Here is a 21418-nt window from a genome sequence, read left to right on the forward strand (position 1 = left end):
TGACTTGTCAGCATAGACAAACAGACGGATACAGGATACTAACACTGCTCAAAGCAGCTAACATGTTATCAGAGTCTGCAGTATCCACTAGAACTACATCAGGTCTCTGTATAAGCATCTAACTACAACAGGTTGTGGCACCCCTAAATGTGGAGTAACTAAAACAATAATAATAATAAAATAAATGAGATTCACATCTAAGTGTCAGAACATATATGTGCTGCAAGTAAACATTTAAGACACACGGAACAAGGATAGGAACCAGCAAAACATAGCTGGGCACCAGTTCTAAGCAAGTATATAGCGCACATCTGAATGATGAGAGTTCTATTTAACCCTCTAAGCATATATGCCATACACAGAAAATAGCCAATCATCATAGATCTCACCAGGGGCTGCTATACCTCGAACCCCTCTCTCTATCAGCTGGTGTACATGATATACACGTCTCTGCCAGCCTATACAAACATACCACTGCCCATACGAAACTTCTGTGGCACTTGATTAAATCAAGAAGATTTTTTGTCTTGTCAAACAACAAGACATCTCAATCTGGTAATACCTACCTTACCGGCAATAAGACCACATTGATCCGATGCATGTACACCAAGAATAACGGAGATACTGGTAGACTGCAAACTATTTTCTTATAAGTAACCACTTTCAGATACTCCAAACATTAGGTCCATCTACCAACGTGAGTGCCTGTGGTTCCACGCACTATTGAATATAAGGAATAATAAGTAAGGAAACCATTTTTTAAAAACATTTAGAAAATTAAAATTCATTAGACATTTGGTCATAATAAAATGTACATTTTAACAGACTCAGTGTGAGCATCATTGGACCTATTTATACTTTATGGTCTGTTGTGCACCACTCTATTAGGGATTTCTGCAAGTGGCAAGTACCCTCCAGATACGAACCACTCCTCTCTAAATTTAGCATATGTTGAACTTGATGGACGGAAGTCTTTTTTCTACCTCATCTACTATGTAACTATGTAACTATGTATCCATGAGTGTTCTTCGGGTCCAAAACCTTTCCAATTAACTAAAAATTGGACTCCTACTCTGGAGGGTCTAGAATCCATTATTGACTGAATCTCGAACTCTTCCTTTCCCTGAACCATGACCAGAGGTGGCCTAGGCGAGACGTTGGGAATCGAGAGCTTTGGAGTACAGGCTTAAACAACGAGACATAGAAGACTGATAGTATCCTCATCGATGGAGGCAGTTGAAGGCGATAAGCCACAGGATTGACCTGTTCCTGAATGCTGAAGGGACCCAGGAATCTTGGAGCCAGTTTCATCGTAGGCGTCTTCAACCTTATATTCCTTGAAGATAACCATACCTTGTCACCTGGCCAATATTTGGGCGCCTTTTGGCGATGGCGATCCGCCTGTCCCTTCTGTCTGAGGATTGCCTCCTGAAGGTTTCTTTGAATTCTCCTCCATGAGTCTTGAAGAAAGTCTCCTGCCGGGACTCCAGCGAGATTGGATGAGATAGGGAGACCGGCTGGGTGTAAGCCATAATTTAAGAAGAAGGGTGACTCTTGGGTGGACTCGTTCCTGAGGGAATTGTGAGCGAATTCAGCCCATGGGAGTAGATCCACCCAGTTATCTTGTGAATCGAATATGAAACACCTCAGGAATTGTTCAAGAGATTGGTTCGTTCTTTCTGTCTAACCGTTAGTTAGTTAGTTGGTGGTTGTATCCAGAAGAGAATAGAAGCGAAATGTCCAGTCTTTGGGTGAAGGCACGCCAGAACTAAGAAACGAACTGTGATCCGCCATCGGAAAAAATAGAGACTTGAACTCCGTGGATGCAGAAGATTTCCTTCACATAGATGTCTGCTAGGGTGGAAAATTAGGGAGACCTTTAAGTGGTATAAAATGAGCTTGCTTAGAAAATCTATCTACGATGACCATGATGGTATTCATACCGTTAGAGCGTGGAAGTTCGACAATGAAGTCCATAGAGATGTGTGTCCAAGGATGATCTGGAATAGGCAAAGGGCAAAGCAGACCAAATGGCTTGTTGCGAGCGGATTTGTTTCGAGCAGAGGCTGAACAGGAACTGACAAAGTCTTTAATGTCCAAAAACATGTTTGGCCACCAAAATGTGCGTCTGATTAGGTCTGAGGTTTTCTTGGTACCTGGGTGACCGGCAGATTTAGAGGAGTGACCCCACTCGATGATCTTTTGGTGGAATTGCGGAGCGGCATACAAGCACCCCTCTGGCGCCTCCATAGCCTCAGAAATGAACGTTTGAGACTCCAATATCTCATCCAATATGTCAAAGGAATTAGCAGAAAGGATATACTTAGAGGGAAGAATGCTCTCAGGGAAATCTCCAGCTCTTTCTTCGCTGAAGAAATGACGGGACAAAGCATTGGCCTTCAGATTCTTGGTACCAGGAATGTATGAGATAATGTAATTGAACCTTGAGAAGAAAAGGGCCCAACGGGCTTGACGAGAACCAAGACGGCGAACACTCTCAATGTATAATACATTTTTATGATCCGTAAGGATTGAGATAGGGTTTTCAGTACCCTCCAAGAGGTGTCTCCATTCTTGTAGGGCAAGTTTAATGGCCAAAAGTTCTCTATTTCCAACATCATAATTTTGTTCTGCAAACGAGAATTTCTTAGAGAAAAATCCACAGGGGTCCTGGGGAGATCGCCCTTGAGAGAGTATGGCCCCTGCTCCATTATCCGAGGCATCTACCTCCAAAGTGAAAGGGAGAGTAGGATCAGGATGACATAAGATTGGGGCGGAAACAAAAGCCTTTTTTAGAGTCGAAGGCTAGGCATGCTTCAGGGGTCAGGAATAGAGGGATACGCTCCTTTCTTAGTCAGGTCAGTAATGGGAGCTACAGTGGTAGAGAGATTACAAAGTAATTTACGATAATAATTGGCAAAACCAAGGAAGCGCTGAATCGCCTTGAGAGAAGTGGGTTGGGGCCAATCTAGGACGGCTTTAAGTTTATCAGGATCGATTGCGAATCCTGTATCAGAAATAATGTACCCTAAGAACGAAGTAGAAGTCTGGTGGAACATACATTTTTCCATCTTGGCATAGAGATGGTTCTCGCGCAGGCAAGAGAGAATTACTGTAACTTAGTGTGCTGAATATGTTCCGGGAGGGACTTAGAATAGATGAGTATGTCATCAAGGTATACAATGACGAATATGTTAAGGACATCACTTAAGATTTTATTCACGAACTCATGGAAAACCGCAGGTGCATTACAAAGTCCAAAGGGCATAACTAAATACTCGTAATGGCCGTTGCGTGTATTGAAGGCCGTCTTCCATTCGTCTCCTTGTCATATACGTATAAGATTATAAGCCCCACGGAGGTCCAGCTTGGAGAAAATGGTAGCACCTTGTAAGCGGTCGAACAGTTCAGAAATAAGGGGCAAAGGGTAGCGATTCTTCAGAGTAATCTTGTTCAAACGTCTGTAATCAATACACGGGCGAAGTGACCCATCCTTCTTCTTAACGAAAAAGAACCCTGTGCCGGCAGGGGAAATGGAATTTCTTATAAAACACACTCTCCCCCTCTCTCTTGTATACAAAAACACACTCTCCCCCTCTCTCGTACACAGAAACACACTCCCCCTCTCTCTTGTACATGGGGAAGTACCACACACACACACACACACACACACACACACACACACACACACACACACACACACACACACACACACACACACACACACACACACACACACACACTCTCCCCCTCTCTCTTCTATATACAAACACACACACAATTATTATTAGTATTTTTTAAGGGAGCTGCATGCTCTTACCTAGGGACCCGCGGTGTTGCGCCGATCTGAAGCGCCATCAGCCGGAAGTTGAATGCGACATCAGGCGCCAACAGGAGCAGGGTGAGGAAGTATCGCAGTGACCGGGCGGCTGCCGCTGCTGAGTTCATGAGCTACCGGGTCACTGCTGCGTGGGGTGCCGCCGCTCCGCCAGGCACCTGAGACAGCTGAGAGAGTTGTCCCAGCACTCCTCCTTCGCGGCCGCGGAACTGCTGAGGGGTGCTCTGTTCTGCGAAACCCCGGTTAAATATCACTGGTATTGCTGAATAGTGCATATGTGTTTTTGTTGCAGCAAATGCAGTGATTTAGAAGAAGAGCTGAAAAATGTGACGAACAACTTAAAATCTCTCGAGGCTCAATCTGAAAAGGTGAGTTATAAGAAGAAGACATAAATAAAGCAAATATTAAGCTGCTTGGATTTTGCCCTCGTAAGTATATAATCTCAGTATCGTAATAACAACATACCTGAAGCTTCAAGTCGTAAGGTTTAAAAACATATTCTAAATCTATAAAAATGAGTTGAAATACTTCTATTATTATAGTGTTTATTTTATCTATAAAATGTTAGCGGTATGTAACCTAATAAACAACTGTCATTGGTTTACTTTAATCCTACATGGGATATCACCTATTAATGGCTATTTGAATGAACCAGAAGTAAGTTTTTATTTGAAAGATCTTATCCGAGTAATTGTCTTCCAAATTAAAGTAATAATTTAACCCGTGTGTCATGTAATAAATTAAAAACAAGGGAATATTTTACTTATTTATTTATTTATTATCAGTCAAAATCCCATTACCACCTTATCACGCAATAAGTTAATTGACCTTAAAGTCTATAAAACGAACAGGAAACTTAATGTGTCTTGTTAATTTTCTTTCAAGTACTCTGAAAAAGAAGATAAATATGAAGAAGAAATCAAGACATTGACAGACAAACTTAAAGAGGTAAGAGAGAACAATTATAGAGAAAATAAAATGGACAAAGTAGCTTAATAAACTTTCTGGAATTCCTTTCTAGATTATTTATCAACACATTGTGCAAATAATTTCTACAATACTAATTTTGATTTCTATGCAATGCAAAAAAAAGGCGAGTGTAAGGAGTAGGGGAACACTTTGCGACGTGTTCCCTCCTTACCTGTGTCTGAACAGACCTCCGCACTTGCACCAACGCATGCACGCACCCCCACTCTGGTTACAGAGCGCGCGCGCATAGCTCTTCTAGTACTGCCTCGGAGCTTGGCTCCGCCCCTCCCCCCCGGACACGCCGCGCTCCTCATGTGCGGCGCGCTCACGTGACGTTGTGCACTGCTCTCCAGTTGCTCGGCAACTAATTCCTTGGCTCTCGTTTCCTGCAGCCTATCGGGGGCCACGCCCCCACTCCACCTCCTGTCCCATTGGTTCCTGCTTCCTATTTATACCCTGCTCATGCTCAGAGGCATTGTTGAGCATAACTCTTGTGACCTTGTGTTCCAGCGTTCTGTTTTGCCTTGCTACTGCCTTGCTACTACCTTGCTTGTGCTTTGCTGCTGTTTCTCTGTTGCTTTCTGTGTACTGACCTGGCTTGATCATAGGACTCCCTCTGGATAAAGTCCTTGGCTTGCCTCTGACTACCCGCACTTCTCTATCCCAGACCTCGGCTTGCCTCTGACTACCTGCACCTCTCCATCCCTGACCTCGGCTTTCAGATAATCTACCACTTTCCTGGCTCCAACCCTTGACTACGGCAAACGGACACTAACCATCTCACTGGCTCCGCCCCCTGGATCTCGGCAATTACTCTCACTAACACAATCTCTCCAACCCAGGCCCAGCTATGCTGACTATCCATCCTCCAAGCTTGGTCCCGCTGCTGTGGGGGTGTTGTCTTGTACTTTCCCACCTCAGTACCGGGGTCCCACCTTGTTCATGGTGAGCGCAAGCGTTACAGCGAGTAAATAATACAATTTTTTTTACACATATAAATTTCTCAGGTGGGGTCATCTTAATTGAACATCCACAGTTCATATGTTCTTACAATTTGCTTTATAAAGAGTGATGCGTATATCAAGTTGGTCCATTAAGAACCTGTATGTACATTACATTACACAGCTTAATGGACCAGATTATTAGTAATATATTTCTTGTGTAGTGCTGACAATATATGTAGCGCTGTATATAGAATTCTGCAGGCACAATAAGTCCCTGCATTGTAGATCTTAGAATCTAATTGTAGAGACTGAGCCACAAGGATCTAAAGGGATTTGCACACGGTCACAAGGATCTAAAGGGACTTGCACAAGGGCACAACGAGAGTTGACAATGGGATTCAAATATATTTAAGAGGCAGTGACATTACTCCTGAGCTACTCCTTCACCTTGAGGATTCTTCATATATATAGCTGAACAACAGCTTTGAATACAGTGAAAGTCTCCTTCTGGTGACTCAACCCTTTCACAGTCAGACTATTCATGGTATCGGAGTACTACAGACATTTTGGCTATAGGGTCATGTGAGCTCTAGAAGCAGCTTTAGCCTTAATATGTGATTACAGAAGTGAAACAAGAAGTTCCCCACTGCACGCCTACTGATACTGGATTTTGGAGTTGAACTGTGCTGGAAAGGAGAACATTTGTTATCACAGATTCAAGACACAGTGCTTGTCACTCTAGGGCACCACCATTCATATATTGAACGTCGCACATTTTGCACATTGCTCTTATCCTAACTCCAGTGCCCATCCTCAGCCAACACTCAACACTGAACTTGCACCACTGCCATGCCTCCTTTGCTATTTATATTTGCTCTAATCACACGTCTTTTCAAACGACACTTTTCTTTCTACCAGCGTCATTATGTCTCTAACTCAATTCATATTTCTCCATCTCTCTTTCCTTCTACACTTCTCTTTTCACATGAACTGCTTTCCTTTAACACTACACAACAATACCCCTTGCTATAAAACACCCATACAAATCCTCCTCACACATACTCTTTCTTTCTATGCTTCTCTTTCTTTCTTCTGGGGATACCGCTCCCAAGCCTGGTCCCTTTCTTATTTCTACATGCTATCGTCCTTGCCTCTCACATGCAACTTCACCTCCTTGTTGTATAACCCCTTTAAACTCATGCCCATCCCCTGTCAACCTCCTCTCCCCTTCCCCTGTGCCCTTTGAAATGCACGCTCCATTTCTAACAAGTTTCTCTCTGTACATGAGTTCTTTTTATCTCACTCTCTGCTCCTCTTTTCAATATCTAAGACTTGGCTCACTCAGTCTGACTCTGCACTGGAAGCTGCCCTCTCGTATAGAGGCCTTTCTTTCTCCCACACTGATGGAAGGGGTGGAAGCGTGGTGCTCTCCTCAATCTGTCATTACTGATCCCTTCCTATTCCTCTCTCTTTCCTTCCTTTTATGCTCACACTCTTTTCGTCTCTCTCTCCAGGTGGCGGTCATCTATCGCCCACCAACCTCTACTCATCCCCCTTCTGTTTTTCTCACTTTCAATCCTTGTGCTCTCCTTATTTCTCTCTGCTGACTCCCCTGTTCTTCCCTTTGGGGACTTCAACTGACATCTCATCTCTCTCTTGGGCTTCCCGCTTCCTCTCTCTAACCTCTTCCTTTGGCCTTCACCAATGGATGGAGCGCGCACCCATAAGGACGGCCACTACCTGGCTTTCACTAAACTTTTGCTCTCTGACTTCTTCATTTCCCCCTTTCCTCTCTCTGACCATCATCTTATCTTATTTTCTCTAACTCACTTCTCCCCTTTTCCACCTCCATCTACCCCTCGTTTTTGCAGAGACTTGCGATCCATTTACCTATCGGCTCTTGATTCCACTTTGCGCTCCTCCCTCTCTTCCCTCTGCTCTGCTACAAAGTCTGACAACCTTGTCAGGAACTACAACTCTGCCCTATATTCCTCTCTTGATCTTCATGTCCCTCTTTTTCTCTCCCGCTCTCATCCTCCTAATCCTAGACCCTGTGACTACGTAATGCTAAAGACCCCAACAGTAGGATAAATGAATGAATCAATAACCAGATACTTGTAGGGGGGGACCCCTAAACATAAACTTGATAGAAGACAGGTACTGGGTTTCAATCCCGGGTGGTAAGCTCACTAATAAGTGACGCTGTTGTTAACAATAACACCAGGAAGATTGAACATAATAACACCCTATAACGTACCAAGTGTCTAAATAAAGTCCTGAACAGGAAAACATGTAGCAAGCGATTGACTCACTCTGAGTGCTGCACAGTCCATGCGATCCAAAGGTGAGGGGTCCCCAGGTGTGCGTCCGTCCAAGGGGTAGGCTAGTAGAGAAGGAGAAAAACTGGAAGAGCACTACTGTAGGTATCAAAAAAGTAGAAAGGAGGGTGCGTATCCCATAAAAAGATTATTTATTGGTCATGGAAAAACAGGGCAATGGAGAGCCCTACCAACGTTTCACGCTTCACAGAGCGCTTTCTCAAGATATATACCTTATATAAGGCCTGCCCCGTCTCATTTGAGCTTAAGAAGCCGATGAGACAACACCCACCCCATTGGATTACAAGGACAGAAGAAAGAAGGAAAGAAAAGAATAAAGAAAGAAGAACTCACTGGGGAGACGTCTCTTCAATCAAGATTTGATCACGGACTTCTTTGCATCGGCTGTTGAGGATCATTGCGTCGAGGGTCAAGAGTTGGTGCTCGCGTAGGATGGGGGTGAAAACATCAATGGTAAGAAAAACATTGATTGTATTTTATTTAATTGTGTATTTTTTTGTGGGTGGGGGTTGCCCATTGACTGCCAATGTGTTTATCTATGCCCCTTTCAGGTTATAGATAAACAGTGACATGCAATGCATTTTTTGGCAAATGCTTGTTTTTATTTCATTGTTATGTATTTTTGGTGCTTGGTTTTATTTCATTGTTGTGTATTTTTGATACTTGATTTAATTGTTGTGTAGTTTTGTTGCTTGTTCTTTTAGTTGTATATTTTTTGTGCCTTTTTTTTAATTGTTGTGTATTTTTGGTATTTTTTTTTTTGTGTATTTTTGGTGCTTATTTTTTTAAAATTGTTATGTACTTTTGGTGCTTGTTTTCTTTTTAGGTTGCCCATTGACTGTCATAGTGGCAAATCATGCCCATATTACATGGGCATGGTGTAACACTGTGTCAATCACTGGGTAGAGGGTGTGGGTAGTTGCCCCTGGGAGGGTGGTTAGGTGTTCCGGGTGTAGCAGGGGAGGGGTTTAACCCCTTAATTACTCTAGCGGTTACTAACCGCTATGGTGATTAAGGAGTTAGTGGCCATTAGTTTGTTTTTTATTGTTATATTGCTGCCACGGAGAACAGGGAGGAAGACAGGGATGAAGATGAGGACGGCCTTCATCTAGGCAGGGATAAGTGCAACTTTAATTTACTTTATGCAGGCTGGAAAATGTTTTATTTTTAATGGGCAAATGAGATATTATCCAGATTTGGATAATAGTAATTTTGCCCATTATTGTACTGTATGGGTGGGGGGGGGGGGGGAGTTTGTTGGGGGTAAAGGGGGTGACCATTCATTGCCATTGGGGTTATCTTTGCTCCCATTGAGGGCATAGGTTACCACACTGGCAATCAATGGGTGTCTTGGCTAGTATTGGGGTTTAATGTTTATTGTTAATGTTAACTCCTCCCGCAAACTTCCTGATAGGCCTAAACACCCGCCCTGGGCCAAGTACCACCTTCACCGACCCCCGCTACCCCCAATAAACTGGCACTGGTGTTTAACCCCTTCATTACCTTGGCGATTAGCCACTAAGATAATGGAGCTGCCTGTAAATGTATTTTTATTTAATTGGATTGAAACCGGGTTTCTTCGGAGCTGCTAGTGGGGAAACAATTTGAAGGTTTATTACGGGATAATATTCAGGAACCAGGGAAGAATCAAGTTCAATAGTAGCGCCACAGGAGGAAGCCACAACCTCCATATTAATGACCAATTGGTTAACTGAGGAAGAAGTTCATAAGCGACTTGAAAAAATTTAAGTAAATAAGGCACCTGGCCCCGATGGCATACATCAAAGAGTTCTCAAGGAGTTAAGCTCAGTAATAGCAAAACCATTATATTTAATATTCAAGGACTCCATTTCCACAGGCTCAGTACCACAAGATTGGCGTAAAGCAGATGTGGTGCCTATATTTAAAAAGGGAGCTACTGTAGATCACACCCGGGCAATTACAGACCTGTAAGCCTGACTTCAATAGTAGGGAAACTACTTGAAGGTTTAATACGGGATAATATTCAGGAATACCTAATGGAAAACAAAATTATTAGTAATAGTCAGCATGGATTTATGAAGGATAGATCATACCAAACTAACATTATTTGTTTCTTTGAGGAGGGAAGTTGTAATATAGACCATGGTAATGCAGTTGATGGGGTCTACTTAGATTTTGCAAAGGCTTTTGATACGGTTTCACAAAAGAGGTTGGTGTACAAAATAAAGAAAATTGGACTCAGTAATAATATATGCACCTGGATTGAAAACTGATTAAAGGATAAACAGACAATTGTCATAAATGGAACTTTTTCAGGTTGGGCTAAAGTCGTGAGTGGAGTACCTCAGGGATCGGTACTGGGACCCATGCTTTTTAACTTGTTTATTAATGACCTTGAGGTTGGGATCGAGAGCAAAGTCTCCATCTTTGCTGATGATACTAAATTGTGTAAGGTAATAGAATTAGAGCAGGATGTAATTTCTCTTCAGAAGGACTTGGAGAGACTGGAAACGTGGGTAAGTAAATGGCAGATGAGGTTTAATACAGATAAATGTAAGGTTATGCATTTGGGATGCAAGAATAAAAAGGCAACTTACAAATTAAATGGAGATATATTGGGGGAATCCTTGATGGAGAAGGATTTAGGAGTGCTTGTAGACAGCAGGCTTAGAAATAGTGCCCATAGTCATGCAGTAGCTGCAAAGGCAAACAAGATCTTATCTTGCATCAAATGGGCAATGGGTGGAAGGGAAGTAAACATAATTATGCCCCTTTACAAAGCATTAATAAGACCACACCTTGAATATGGAGTACAATTTTGGGCACCAATCCTAAGAAAAGACATTATGGAACTAGAGAGAGTGCAGAGAAGAGCCACCAAATTAATAAAGGGGATGGACAATTTAACTTATGAGGAGAGGCTTGCTAAATTAGATTTATTTACATTAGAAAAGAGGCGTCTAAGAGGGGATATGATACCTATGTACAAATATATTCAGGGACAGTACATGGAGCTTTCAAAAGAACTATTCATCCCAAAAGCAGTACAAAGGACTTGGGGCATCCCTTTAGTTGGAGGAAAGGAGATTTCACCAGCAACAAAGGAAAGGTTTCTTTACAGTAAGGGCAGTTAAAATGTGGAATTCATTACCCATGAAGACTGTGATGACAGATACAATAGATTTGTTCAAAAAAAGGTTGGATATCTTTTTAGATGGGAAAGTTATACATGGATATTCCAAATAAGTATACATGAGAAGAATGTTGATCCAGGGAGTAATCCGACTGCCAATTCTTGGAGTCATATAGAACACCCACAAGCTCATATTGAACCCCCAAAATAGCCACAAGATATATATAAGCGTATAAGTGTCACAGAGGAGTGCTACTGAGCATGGCAAAATACATTTAAAACCAGGGACGAACATGAAACACAGACAGAGCTCAATGCACATCCAGCGAAACTTTATATACCATTTAAAAGTGGGAGGGGGTGAGCTTAAATTAGGTAGGAGGTTGCCACCCTCCAATCAGCTAAGACCAGCTGAACAAGAATTGTAAGACATATAGAACACCCACAAGCTCATATTGAACTCCCAAAATAGCCACAACATATATATAAGCGTATAAGTATCACAGAGGAGTGCTACTGAGCATGGCTGGATGTGCATTGAGCTCTGACTGTGTTTCATGTTCGTCTCTGGTTTTAAAAATTCTTGGAGTCAGGAAGGAATTTATTTTTCCCCTTATGAGATATCATTGGATGATTTAACACTGGGGTTTTTTGTTTTCCTTCCTCTGGATCCATATACTGTAAGTATAGATCTAGGATAAAGTATCTGTTGTCTAAATTTAGCATAGGTTAAACTTGATGGACGTATGTCTTTTTTCAACCTCATCTACTATGTAACTATATATTAATGTGTATCAGTGTCACGGGAGACCAGAGTTATTAACACCTTTTCCTACAGGGATTATCTGATTGAACAAGGCACAGCAGTAAAATAATTTGTAATTTATTCCAGCATTTGACATACACATAAAGTAACACAATTTACACGGTTAACACACTTACTGGGAACGAGGCTCACGAATAAACTCTTCCTTTAAACGATATTATCACAAACGACTTCTGTATGAACCCCTTTCCAAAACCCCTTTCACGAAAGTCCTGGAACGCAATTCGGCATGCAATCCCAGCCATGACCGCAACGTCCTCAAAAAGCGGGACTTAAAAAATGTTCTCAGTCAAAATCTCTGAAGCCGGCTCGCGTATCTTCTTCACAGAGCATCTTTGAATTTGCCGCTGATGGTTTGGCGCTTGGAATCTGAGGTCCTGATTGGCTGCAAGGTTTCTTATAGGTTTTAGAGTCCCGTTCAGGAACCACTACAACTCATCAGTGCGTGGGAATTCTCCTGCCAGCCAATCACAAATTTGCTGGTATTCTGAAGCCGGGTGGGCACAGATTTGGATTCTGCTAAGGGGCATGCGCCATCCAGGCACCTCTGTCTCTTAGCATATCGATTCCACCCTCTGTCCAGGCTCTGCAGAGTTTGTTGCAGGGCAAATGGTTCCCGGATAGCCCTTTGTTAGCCCAGGACGGAGGTACTCAAGTATAACTACAGTTCTCCTCCTGTTCTAACACCGTGGCATCCTTGAGGCTTTCAACTCAAGGTCTCAAGTAGACTCAGTGGCGCCAGGCTTGGTAGCCATCTGGTCTCTCGGAACCATGGACTTGGAATCCCACAGTCACAGATATACATGGTTATAAGCATTCACATTTAATAAACAGAACCTTTAATAAAATTCTCTTGCTTATGTGTCTGTGCATTTTACTGGTATAAGTCTTCTGGTTCGGTGTCAGGGATAGAATAAAATATGTGATCCCTATTCTTATCAGCCTTATCCCTGGCACACTACACAACCCTGACTTTACTGTACCCACACAATAATATCCCTTGCAGCTTTTGGTCATATGTACCAGGTTCAGGGTAACTGTGCATGGTCTGGGCATCCCACCTTAGACTAGGGACCCCGGGACTGTTCTGGGGGTACCTTGATCCCCATGCCCGCTTAACTTTTCCAGCCTGTGCTGAAGCAGGGAACCCTAGCGGGGAGTCGCAAGAACGTTTCCAGGGTAGGATTTTGCTGGAGCACTATCCTTCAATGTGCCCGAGAATCTTACCTGATTCCTGGGTACATCTTTGGAGTGTCCCATAACTCGGGAAACCCACTATATAGCAACAATCTGATTAAACATTCTCTGGAAAAAAACACCCTTAAACTCACCGCCTCGCGAGCTTCACTTCCCAGCACCCATGGAAAGGCAAAATACAGAAAATATTGAATTGTCGCATAATTACTACACAGTCTCAGTGATACATAAACAATAGTTGGTCCTAGAGCTGACACTCTAGGATCTTTACACATGAATCAGGGGTAACCAAGTGGGCTGAACCTTTATTATTGAGCCTGGTTACCCCCTCACCATCACAATCAGATCCGGAGACTCCCAGCTTCAATCCGATGCAATAAAAATACTTTTTTCTTTCTAAGTCTTACGCAGAAATCATATCCCGCCACCCTTGGGGTGGCGAGATGAGATCTGGGATAAGCTCGCTATAGTTCAGAGCCTCGATCATCTCAATGGAGCTAATAGAATAGGGTGATTTAAAAAAAGTGCGATCTGGAGCTTTTTTCAGCTCCCACTCAGTGTGTTTGAGTTAGAGTGCTACCGCTCGGGGAGATGCACTTCCCGAACGAGTTTGGCAGGTCATCGGAGCTTTATGAATTGCAGCCTTGCCAAATCATACGGGAAGTGCTCAAAATCCTTGATGTGTTAGTTATTGAAGTCTATAGAATAGGCCCCTATGACTGAACCTATGGCTTATGATGACAAGGAAATATTGAATTATTTAGCTGTGGGCTTGCGACCTTTTTCCGTTTCCAGCTGTAGCCCAATTTACTATCCACAGATCCGCCGGATTAAAACCAAAACACTGCGGCTCCAGGAACCGTAAAAGCCTCGACTGCCTGCTTTCCATTCTTCTGAATGAGATCCTCCCCCGAGAGATTTCCCGCTGCCCGGGATGCAGTGGGCAGGATCTTGCAGGTGGCAGCGGGAACATCAGGTCTGGCTACATCTGTAGGTAAAATACAGACAGATGTACTGCACCGACACACTTTATTCGAGCAAATACCCGGTATGTACCTGGCAGATACCTGGAATGCGCCGCTCCTCACCTCTGACAAGCCCCGTTGCATTTGCCTTCCCAGCCTGGGTTCATGCCTGGCTGATGGGCGGCTGATCTGTTAAATGATAATGATTAGGATTTAATAGGCTGCAATGCTTCGCGTGTCTACCAGATGGCATAAATTCATGAATTGTAATGCAGTATATATATATGTAGTGTGCAGTATTGCAGCCAACGGGAATAAAATGCTTCAATCCCTGACGGAAAATAACTCAATGCACTCGGGCAGAAAACAGTCACAAACCTCAATACACCCGGGTATACCCGAATTCGTGGGACTAGCCGAGCTCGAATAAAGTGTGTCGCCAGTGTAGGCAATTGTGGTCATACATAACTAGAAAACTGCTCAGCCGTTTTATACGGTTTGATTTCTATATGGGGCAAAATGTAGCAGACATTTGAGTGAAGCTTATTTTACCACCTTTTCGTGCTGTTAGAATATAGCAACTTAGGTTTATAATTAATTTCTTACAGTACTATGCAGCTTTGTAGTTTTATTTACAATGTGAGAATACGAACTCTATGCTTATATTGAGTCTCCCTCTACAATATTTCTGTGTTTATTTCCATTTCGTAGGCAGAGACCAGGGCTGAGTTTGCAGAAAGAACAGTTGCAAAACTAGAAAAAACAATTGATGACCTGGAAGGTAAAACATTTATTTTTTTTACTTGTATTTCATTTAGTTTGGTCATAGGAAATAAGATTTCTTTTTTTACTGCTGAAATAAATTGTATGTGAAAAAAATCCTAATACTGTAGGTGATCTCAAAAATTACTAGACTTGTTAAGGCCAATATTTTTATAGTATATTTAAAGGCCCTTGCTTCCTAATCCGATCCCTTTTAAAGTGCTCATAAATCCATTATTCCTTTCGTCAGTGATTCCTAATTAATTGTTCCCTTCCCAAACTGATTGCTCCCTTTCCCGTGCTCTAAAAATTGACTCACCCTGTTGCAAATGCTAACAAATGATCGTCCCCATTACAAATCATTCCCCCATTAACTATACTCTTTACCCCTACATTGTCTGCCCATCACTAACTTACACCTCCATTAACTATCCCCACTACAATTACCCCAAGCCTTTGCTGAACTACCACTCACCACTACCAACCTCACAAATCATTGTCTCTCACCAACTATCCTCAACTCCACCCCATCCTATCCCTTATTCATCCCATAGCACGGTTACCTGTCCCTCCTTACTTCTCATCCTCCTTCTACTCCACTCCCTCCCCCCTCCTCATGCCCTCCTTTCCCCTTTCCCCACTAGGCTCTGCCCCACCCATCCCTCCCTCCAATGCCACCATCCTTCTCAATCCCTGTCCTCATATCTCGCCACAAGCCAATCTCCACTCGCCATGCCAACCCCATTAACCTTTTAAACGTCCTCCTTCTCAACTTCTCTCGCCTACCCCCATCACCCCTACTACCAAACCAACCTCTATCAACCTTTCATTCTCCCTCTGGAACATGAGATCCATTTGCTATAAGACCACCTTCACCCTCGATCACTTCCTACAGTACAAAACAATCTTGCATTTCTCACAATCATCGAAACATGGATCCCCACCTAAAACACTGCCACCACCGCCGCTGCCCTCATATCTACACAATCATAGTTCACCCATAACCCACGTCACACCAGCACTGGAGGAGTTGGCCTCCTTGTCTCCTCATCGTGGACACCTGCTCCCTCCCACCCTCCCCTTTTCCTCCTTTGAATTCCATACCTTATTTCTCTTTTCCACTACCCATCATCATCTTTGAAATGTATTGTCCCCCTAGCTCAACTACACTATTTTCCAATGAGTTCGACTGTTTCCTCTCTTCATTCTCACCCTCCCCCAACCGCCTTGTCATCTTCTATGACTTTATCACCCTCATCTCCTCCTTTGGACTCTCTCACTGAATCTCCCCCATCCACATACATGGAGGCACCATCAACCTTATCCTCATTGCAAGATGTAATTCTGGGTCTCCCTCCGCACTCCTTGTCCTACTTGCCAATGACCACCACCTCGCCACTATCCTTTGCATCACCCTCCCTGCTCCTCCATCTTCATCTCCACCCAATCCCATCCTTCGCAGCAACCTCAAATCCATTGATCCATTCTCTTTCACCTGCTCCACCTAATCACTCCTCCCCCCATTCACATAATTTCCCTATCTTCCACTGAAATCTACTCTATCCACCCTGAACACTGCATTATCTTCCTCACTCGACTTAATCGCACCACTCCATCTTGTGTGTCCCATCACAAAGCCACCTCAACCCTGACTCACTTGCCAACTCAAAACACTCCATCTCTCCCTTCACAAGTCCTTTTCGTTCCCCATCCTCACTTGCCACCTTCCAATCCCTCCTTCACCAATACACCTCCACACTCAAATCGAAAAAAACAAATATACTATGACACCCTGACAACCTCACTATCACGTCATCCAACAATAACAAAAACAATCTGCTACGACCCTCCCCATCTTTCTCCTAAGCCCCCTCCCCCCTCTCAGCCACAAACCTACTTCTCACAAAAAATTAACAGCCGTGTTTCCTTCCCCACTGCTTTCTCCCTGCCCTTTATCCACCAACCCTACCCACTCCTTACCCTCCTTCTTCCTCTGACATAATCTCATCTCTATCATCAAAGGCTCTCATCTCATCACATCCTCTTCTAACCCCATTCCACACTCCACCCTCCCTCCTTTCCTCCCACCTCCTTCCCCCTACTGTATCTCTCCTCCTTAAACCTCTCCCTATCCAGAAGACAATACCCAGACTCAAACTGCAGTGGTCATCCCTCTACTCCCAAAAAATTCTTTACCCTGCCATCCCCTCCAACTTTTGCCCTATCTCATTCTTTCCATACTTCTCCAAACTCCTCAAGTGCATCGTTCTCAACCAACTCTTCCCCTTCATCCACACCCATTCCCTCCTTCCCATTGGCTTCCATCCTACACACTCTACTGAAACTGCCTCCTCACCATCCACAACTTTCTATCCCAGGCCCGTCACTTCAAACTCTCCTCCATCCCCATCCTACTCAACCTCTCTTCAGCCTTTGACACCGTCAGTCACCTCACTCTCATCTCCACCCTCGCTAATCTTGGCCACTGACACCGCCTTCTCATGGCTCTCATCCTCTCTCTCCCATCACTATTACTCCGTCACAAAGAACACAAAAGTGGGGCGCAAGTGATGAAAGCAAATATTTTATGTTGTGAAAAATAATAAAAACAAAATATTATCACATTAATCAATAAATAATGATAAGACAGGATACATTGCCTGATTTGTGAAGCCCAATTTAGGGGGATCTGTAGTCCCATGTCACTCTTCTGGGTGTCCTCCATTGGTTATAAGTCAAAACCTTTGGCAACTCCCTGTCTGCAGCATATCTCCCTAAAACCCACCTCCTAAACCTCCACCCAACCCCTCCCACTTCACTCCAGTTTTCCCATCACCCATTCTTCCCAATTTGGATTAAATATTGGAAGGTTCCAGGTATTAATACCTTCACATCTTAAGGGTTTAGTTTCTGAGCGCATAACCACAACCTCCTTTGTTTGTGTACTCCTACTCTGTCACCTACAACAATTCACCCACTCCGCCCACCAGCCTAAAAGTTGTAATGCCCCAAGGCTCCGTCCTTGGACTTCTCTTTTCCCTTTACACTGCCCCCCTTGACCTCATCTCCTTCCATGGATTCAATGTCCATTTTTTTGCAGATGACATCCAAATCTACTTCTCCTTCCCAATATTCTCACCCAAACTTTCCACCCATATCTCTACCTGCGTTTCTGCCATTTCCACCTGCATGTCCTCCCACTCCTAAGACTGAAATCTTCTACTTTCCTCCTTTCTCCTTCATTCCATCCTCCCTAATCCCCACCATCTCATTTCCTCCCGCTCACCATCTGACCCACCCCTTCTGCTTGCAACCTTGGAGTCACCTTTGGCCCTTCCCTCCTCTTCACCCAGCACATCACCTCAATCAATACCACCTGTTGCTACCACCTATACAACGTAAGAAAAACGTGTCCACTCATTTCTCGCTCCTTGGCTAAACTTCTCATTCACTCCCTCATCTTCACCCATCTTGACTACTATACCTACCTTCTCCTTGGTTATCCCCCCACTTCTCCATACCCCTCCAACAAATTCAAACTTCTCAATCTCCCCCGTTCTGCCCACACCACCCCTCTCCCAACTCCTCTGGCTACCCATCCAACAACGTTCTCTCTTCAAATTCCTCAACCTGCTCTACAAATCGCTCCATGATCTTTACCCCCCTTACCTTGCAGAACTCATCTCTCACTACATCCATTTCCATCCTCCACTCCCTGACTGCCACAACCTCACTCCCCACCTTAACCCAGCCACCTGTGCCTCCTCTTGATTTCGATCATTTGCCTTGCTCGCCCACCTTCACTGGAACAAGCTTCCCCAACACATCCAATCTGCCCCCTCCCTAACTACAGTATCTTCAGAATGCAACTCAAAACTCATCTTTTCTCGATCACATTCCATGATCCCTCATTAATCTCCTTTCCCATCCCCTCCCTCACCCCATCCTCCACAATGCCCATGATCTCCCCTACCCTCACCCCTTCCTAAAGTCTTTCCAAAACTCTCACAACTCTCACAACTCACCCACCTCACTGATCCAACTACCTCCACTGTCCCCACTGTCAGACCATCACCATGCACCGACAAGAATAAATCCAGAGACCTGACTCCAACCCCTGCCAACCAACCAAGCTCTCAATGCACATAACCCATAACCCGACCATAATGTCCCCACCCCTGCCCACCAACCAAGCAAGCTCTTAATGCACCTAACCCATAACCTGACCATAATGTTCCCACCCCTGCCCACCAACCAAGCAATCTCTCACTGCACCTAACCCATAACCCGACCTTAATGTTCCCACCCTGCCCACCTAGCAAGCTTTCAATGCACCTAACCCATAACCCGACCATAATGTTCCCACCCTGCCCACACACCAAGCAAGCTCTCAATGCACCTAACCCATAACCCGACCATAATGTTCCCACCCTTGCCCACCAACAAAGCAAACTCTCAATGCACCTAACCCATAACCTGACCATAATGTTCCCACCCTTGCCCACCACAGACATTTTAACAATTTGTCTATAATCTATATGTAACCCCATCATTGTTTTACTAAAAAATGTACAGCGCCGTGGATAAGGGCGCTATATAAATGTTGTTATAAAGAAATATTCTAATACACATTTTGAAGTGCAAATTAATTTTAGATAATCTCTTTGCCTTCAGAGGCCCCTCTGTAATGGCTATGCTCTGAACTTATGCTGTTTTTTTTTATTTTTTTAAACCTTTTAAATTTCTTTTTATTAGTATGGTCTTTAATTATTTTATTTCTCAATGTGTGTTTTTATTCCTTTCTAATAAGTATATATTTCTTTCTTTCACATGTTCCTCTTCACTCTGTTCATCTTTATTATCTTCACCACTGCTGCTACGTTATCCTCCTGTGCACCTGTTCCTCTGACATCTCCATACCATTCTGTGGGTCTTCTGACTTGTAGATGAGTTGTATGCTCAGAAACTGAAATACAAAGCTATAAGTGAGGAGCTTGACCATGCTCTCAATGACATGACTTCCTTGTAGACCATCTTCTGAGTTCTGGTTCATTGTGTCCTTGGTTCTTCTTTGATACTCTATGCTGACTTCTGTTTGTCTTTCTCTGAGTAACAGGACTGCTATGAATTCTTCTAAATGTACTGAAAAATAAAAACTTTTCTGCACCTTCATTTCCTTTTCAATCTGTTATTGAAATATCTTCTAGTATCAGTATTGGTCCCAGCACCACTGTGTGTGAACACACACACTAAAGTTAAGGTGGGTAAAAAAAGTGACAAAAACCTTCCACAGTAAAGCATATAGCAAATGGTAATATTACTGTATGCTCATTTGCATGTCTTAGACAGGTTTGCAACCCTGCCTTTGTCTAAGACATGCAAATGAGCATACAGTAATATTTCCATTTGTGATATATATATATATATATATATATATATATATATATATATATATATATATACACACACACACATATACAGCAGGGCCCCGCTTCTCGGCGCCCCACTTTTCGGCGATCCGCTTATACGACGGCACCGAAAGGGGGCCGCCATCTTTGATTCCGGGTTGCGCATGCGCAGAACGGGGAGTTGCGCCCGGCGCGCATGCGCAGACCGTTGTCTGTGCACGCATACCGTAGTTTGCGCGTGCAGACCATAGGCCGTGCATGCGCAGAACGGCGAAAACGCCGTCCTGTGCATGCAAAATCACTGAAAATCGCCTGATCCGCTATCCGGCGATTTTCACTATACGGCGGGCCCCTGGAACGGAACGCGCCGTATACCCGGGGCCCTGCTGTACACAGTTGTGTGAAAAAGAAAGTACACCCTCTTTGAATTCTATATTTTACATATCAGGACATAATAACAATCATCTGTTCCTTAGCAGGTCTTAAAATTAGGTAAATACAACCTCAGATGAAGAACAACACATGACATACACCGTGTCATGATTTATTTAACATAAATAAAGCCAAAATGGAGAAGCTAGGTGTGGAAAACTAAGTACACCCTTACTGGTTCCATAGGAATTAAGATGCTAAGTGGCAGACAGGGGCTGCTAATCAAATTCTCTTGATTAATTGATCATCAGCAAGTGTGACCACCTCTATAAAAGCACAAGTTTTAGCAGTTTGCTTGTCTGGAGCATTCAGATGTGTGTTATCACAATGCCAAGGAGGAAAGACATTAGCAATGATCTTAGAAAAGCAATTGTTGCTGCCCATCAGTCTGGGAAGGGTTATAAGATGTAGCGCTTTTGCGTCTCTTATCTCCCACGTTGCTCTTCTCCTCCCACGCTCCTCGCATGCCTGCATCCCCCATCGCAGAGGGGCGTGAAAGCTGCGCCCGGATTGCCATCCCCTCCCAGTTAGTGGTGACCCGCGCTCCATCTGCGGGTTGCGTGCGCCACCGGGGCAGACTGCCGCGCACACCAGCACCTCCTGGCAGCCGCCCCAGCTCTGAG

At 43.8% G+C, this 21418-nt stretch overlaps 1 protein-coding gene across 2 annotated transcripts in view; it reads left to right on the plus strand.

Annotated features, from left to right (window-relative positions):
* Window positions 1-20127, plus strand: part of LOC142502132 (tropomyosin alpha-1 chain-like) — a 218963-nt gene extending 198836 nt beyond the window's left edge. For both annotated transcript variants that reach the window (XM_075612991.1, XM_075612992.1), the window contains 4 exons: window positions 4131-4206; window positions 4724-4786; window positions 14905-14974; window positions 19902-20127. In XM_075612991.1, coding sequence (XP_075469106.1) covers window positions 4131-4206; window positions 4724-4786; window positions 14905-14974; window positions 19902-19984 — 292 coding nt within the window. In that variant the 3' untranslated portion in view covers window positions 19985-20127. The remainder of the gene's footprint in view (window positions 1-4130; window positions 4207-4723; window positions 4787-14904; window positions 14975-19901) is intronic.
* Window positions 20128-21418: the final 1291 nt, after the last annotated feature.

Source organism: Ascaphus truei, chromosome 8 (genome assembly GCF_040206685.1).
Source record: "Ascaphus truei isolate aAscTru1 chromosome 8, aAscTru1.hap1, whole genome shotgun sequence".
NCBI classification, from domain to species: Eukaryota; Metazoa; Chordata; class Amphibia; order Anura; family Ascaphidae; genus Ascaphus; species Ascaphus truei.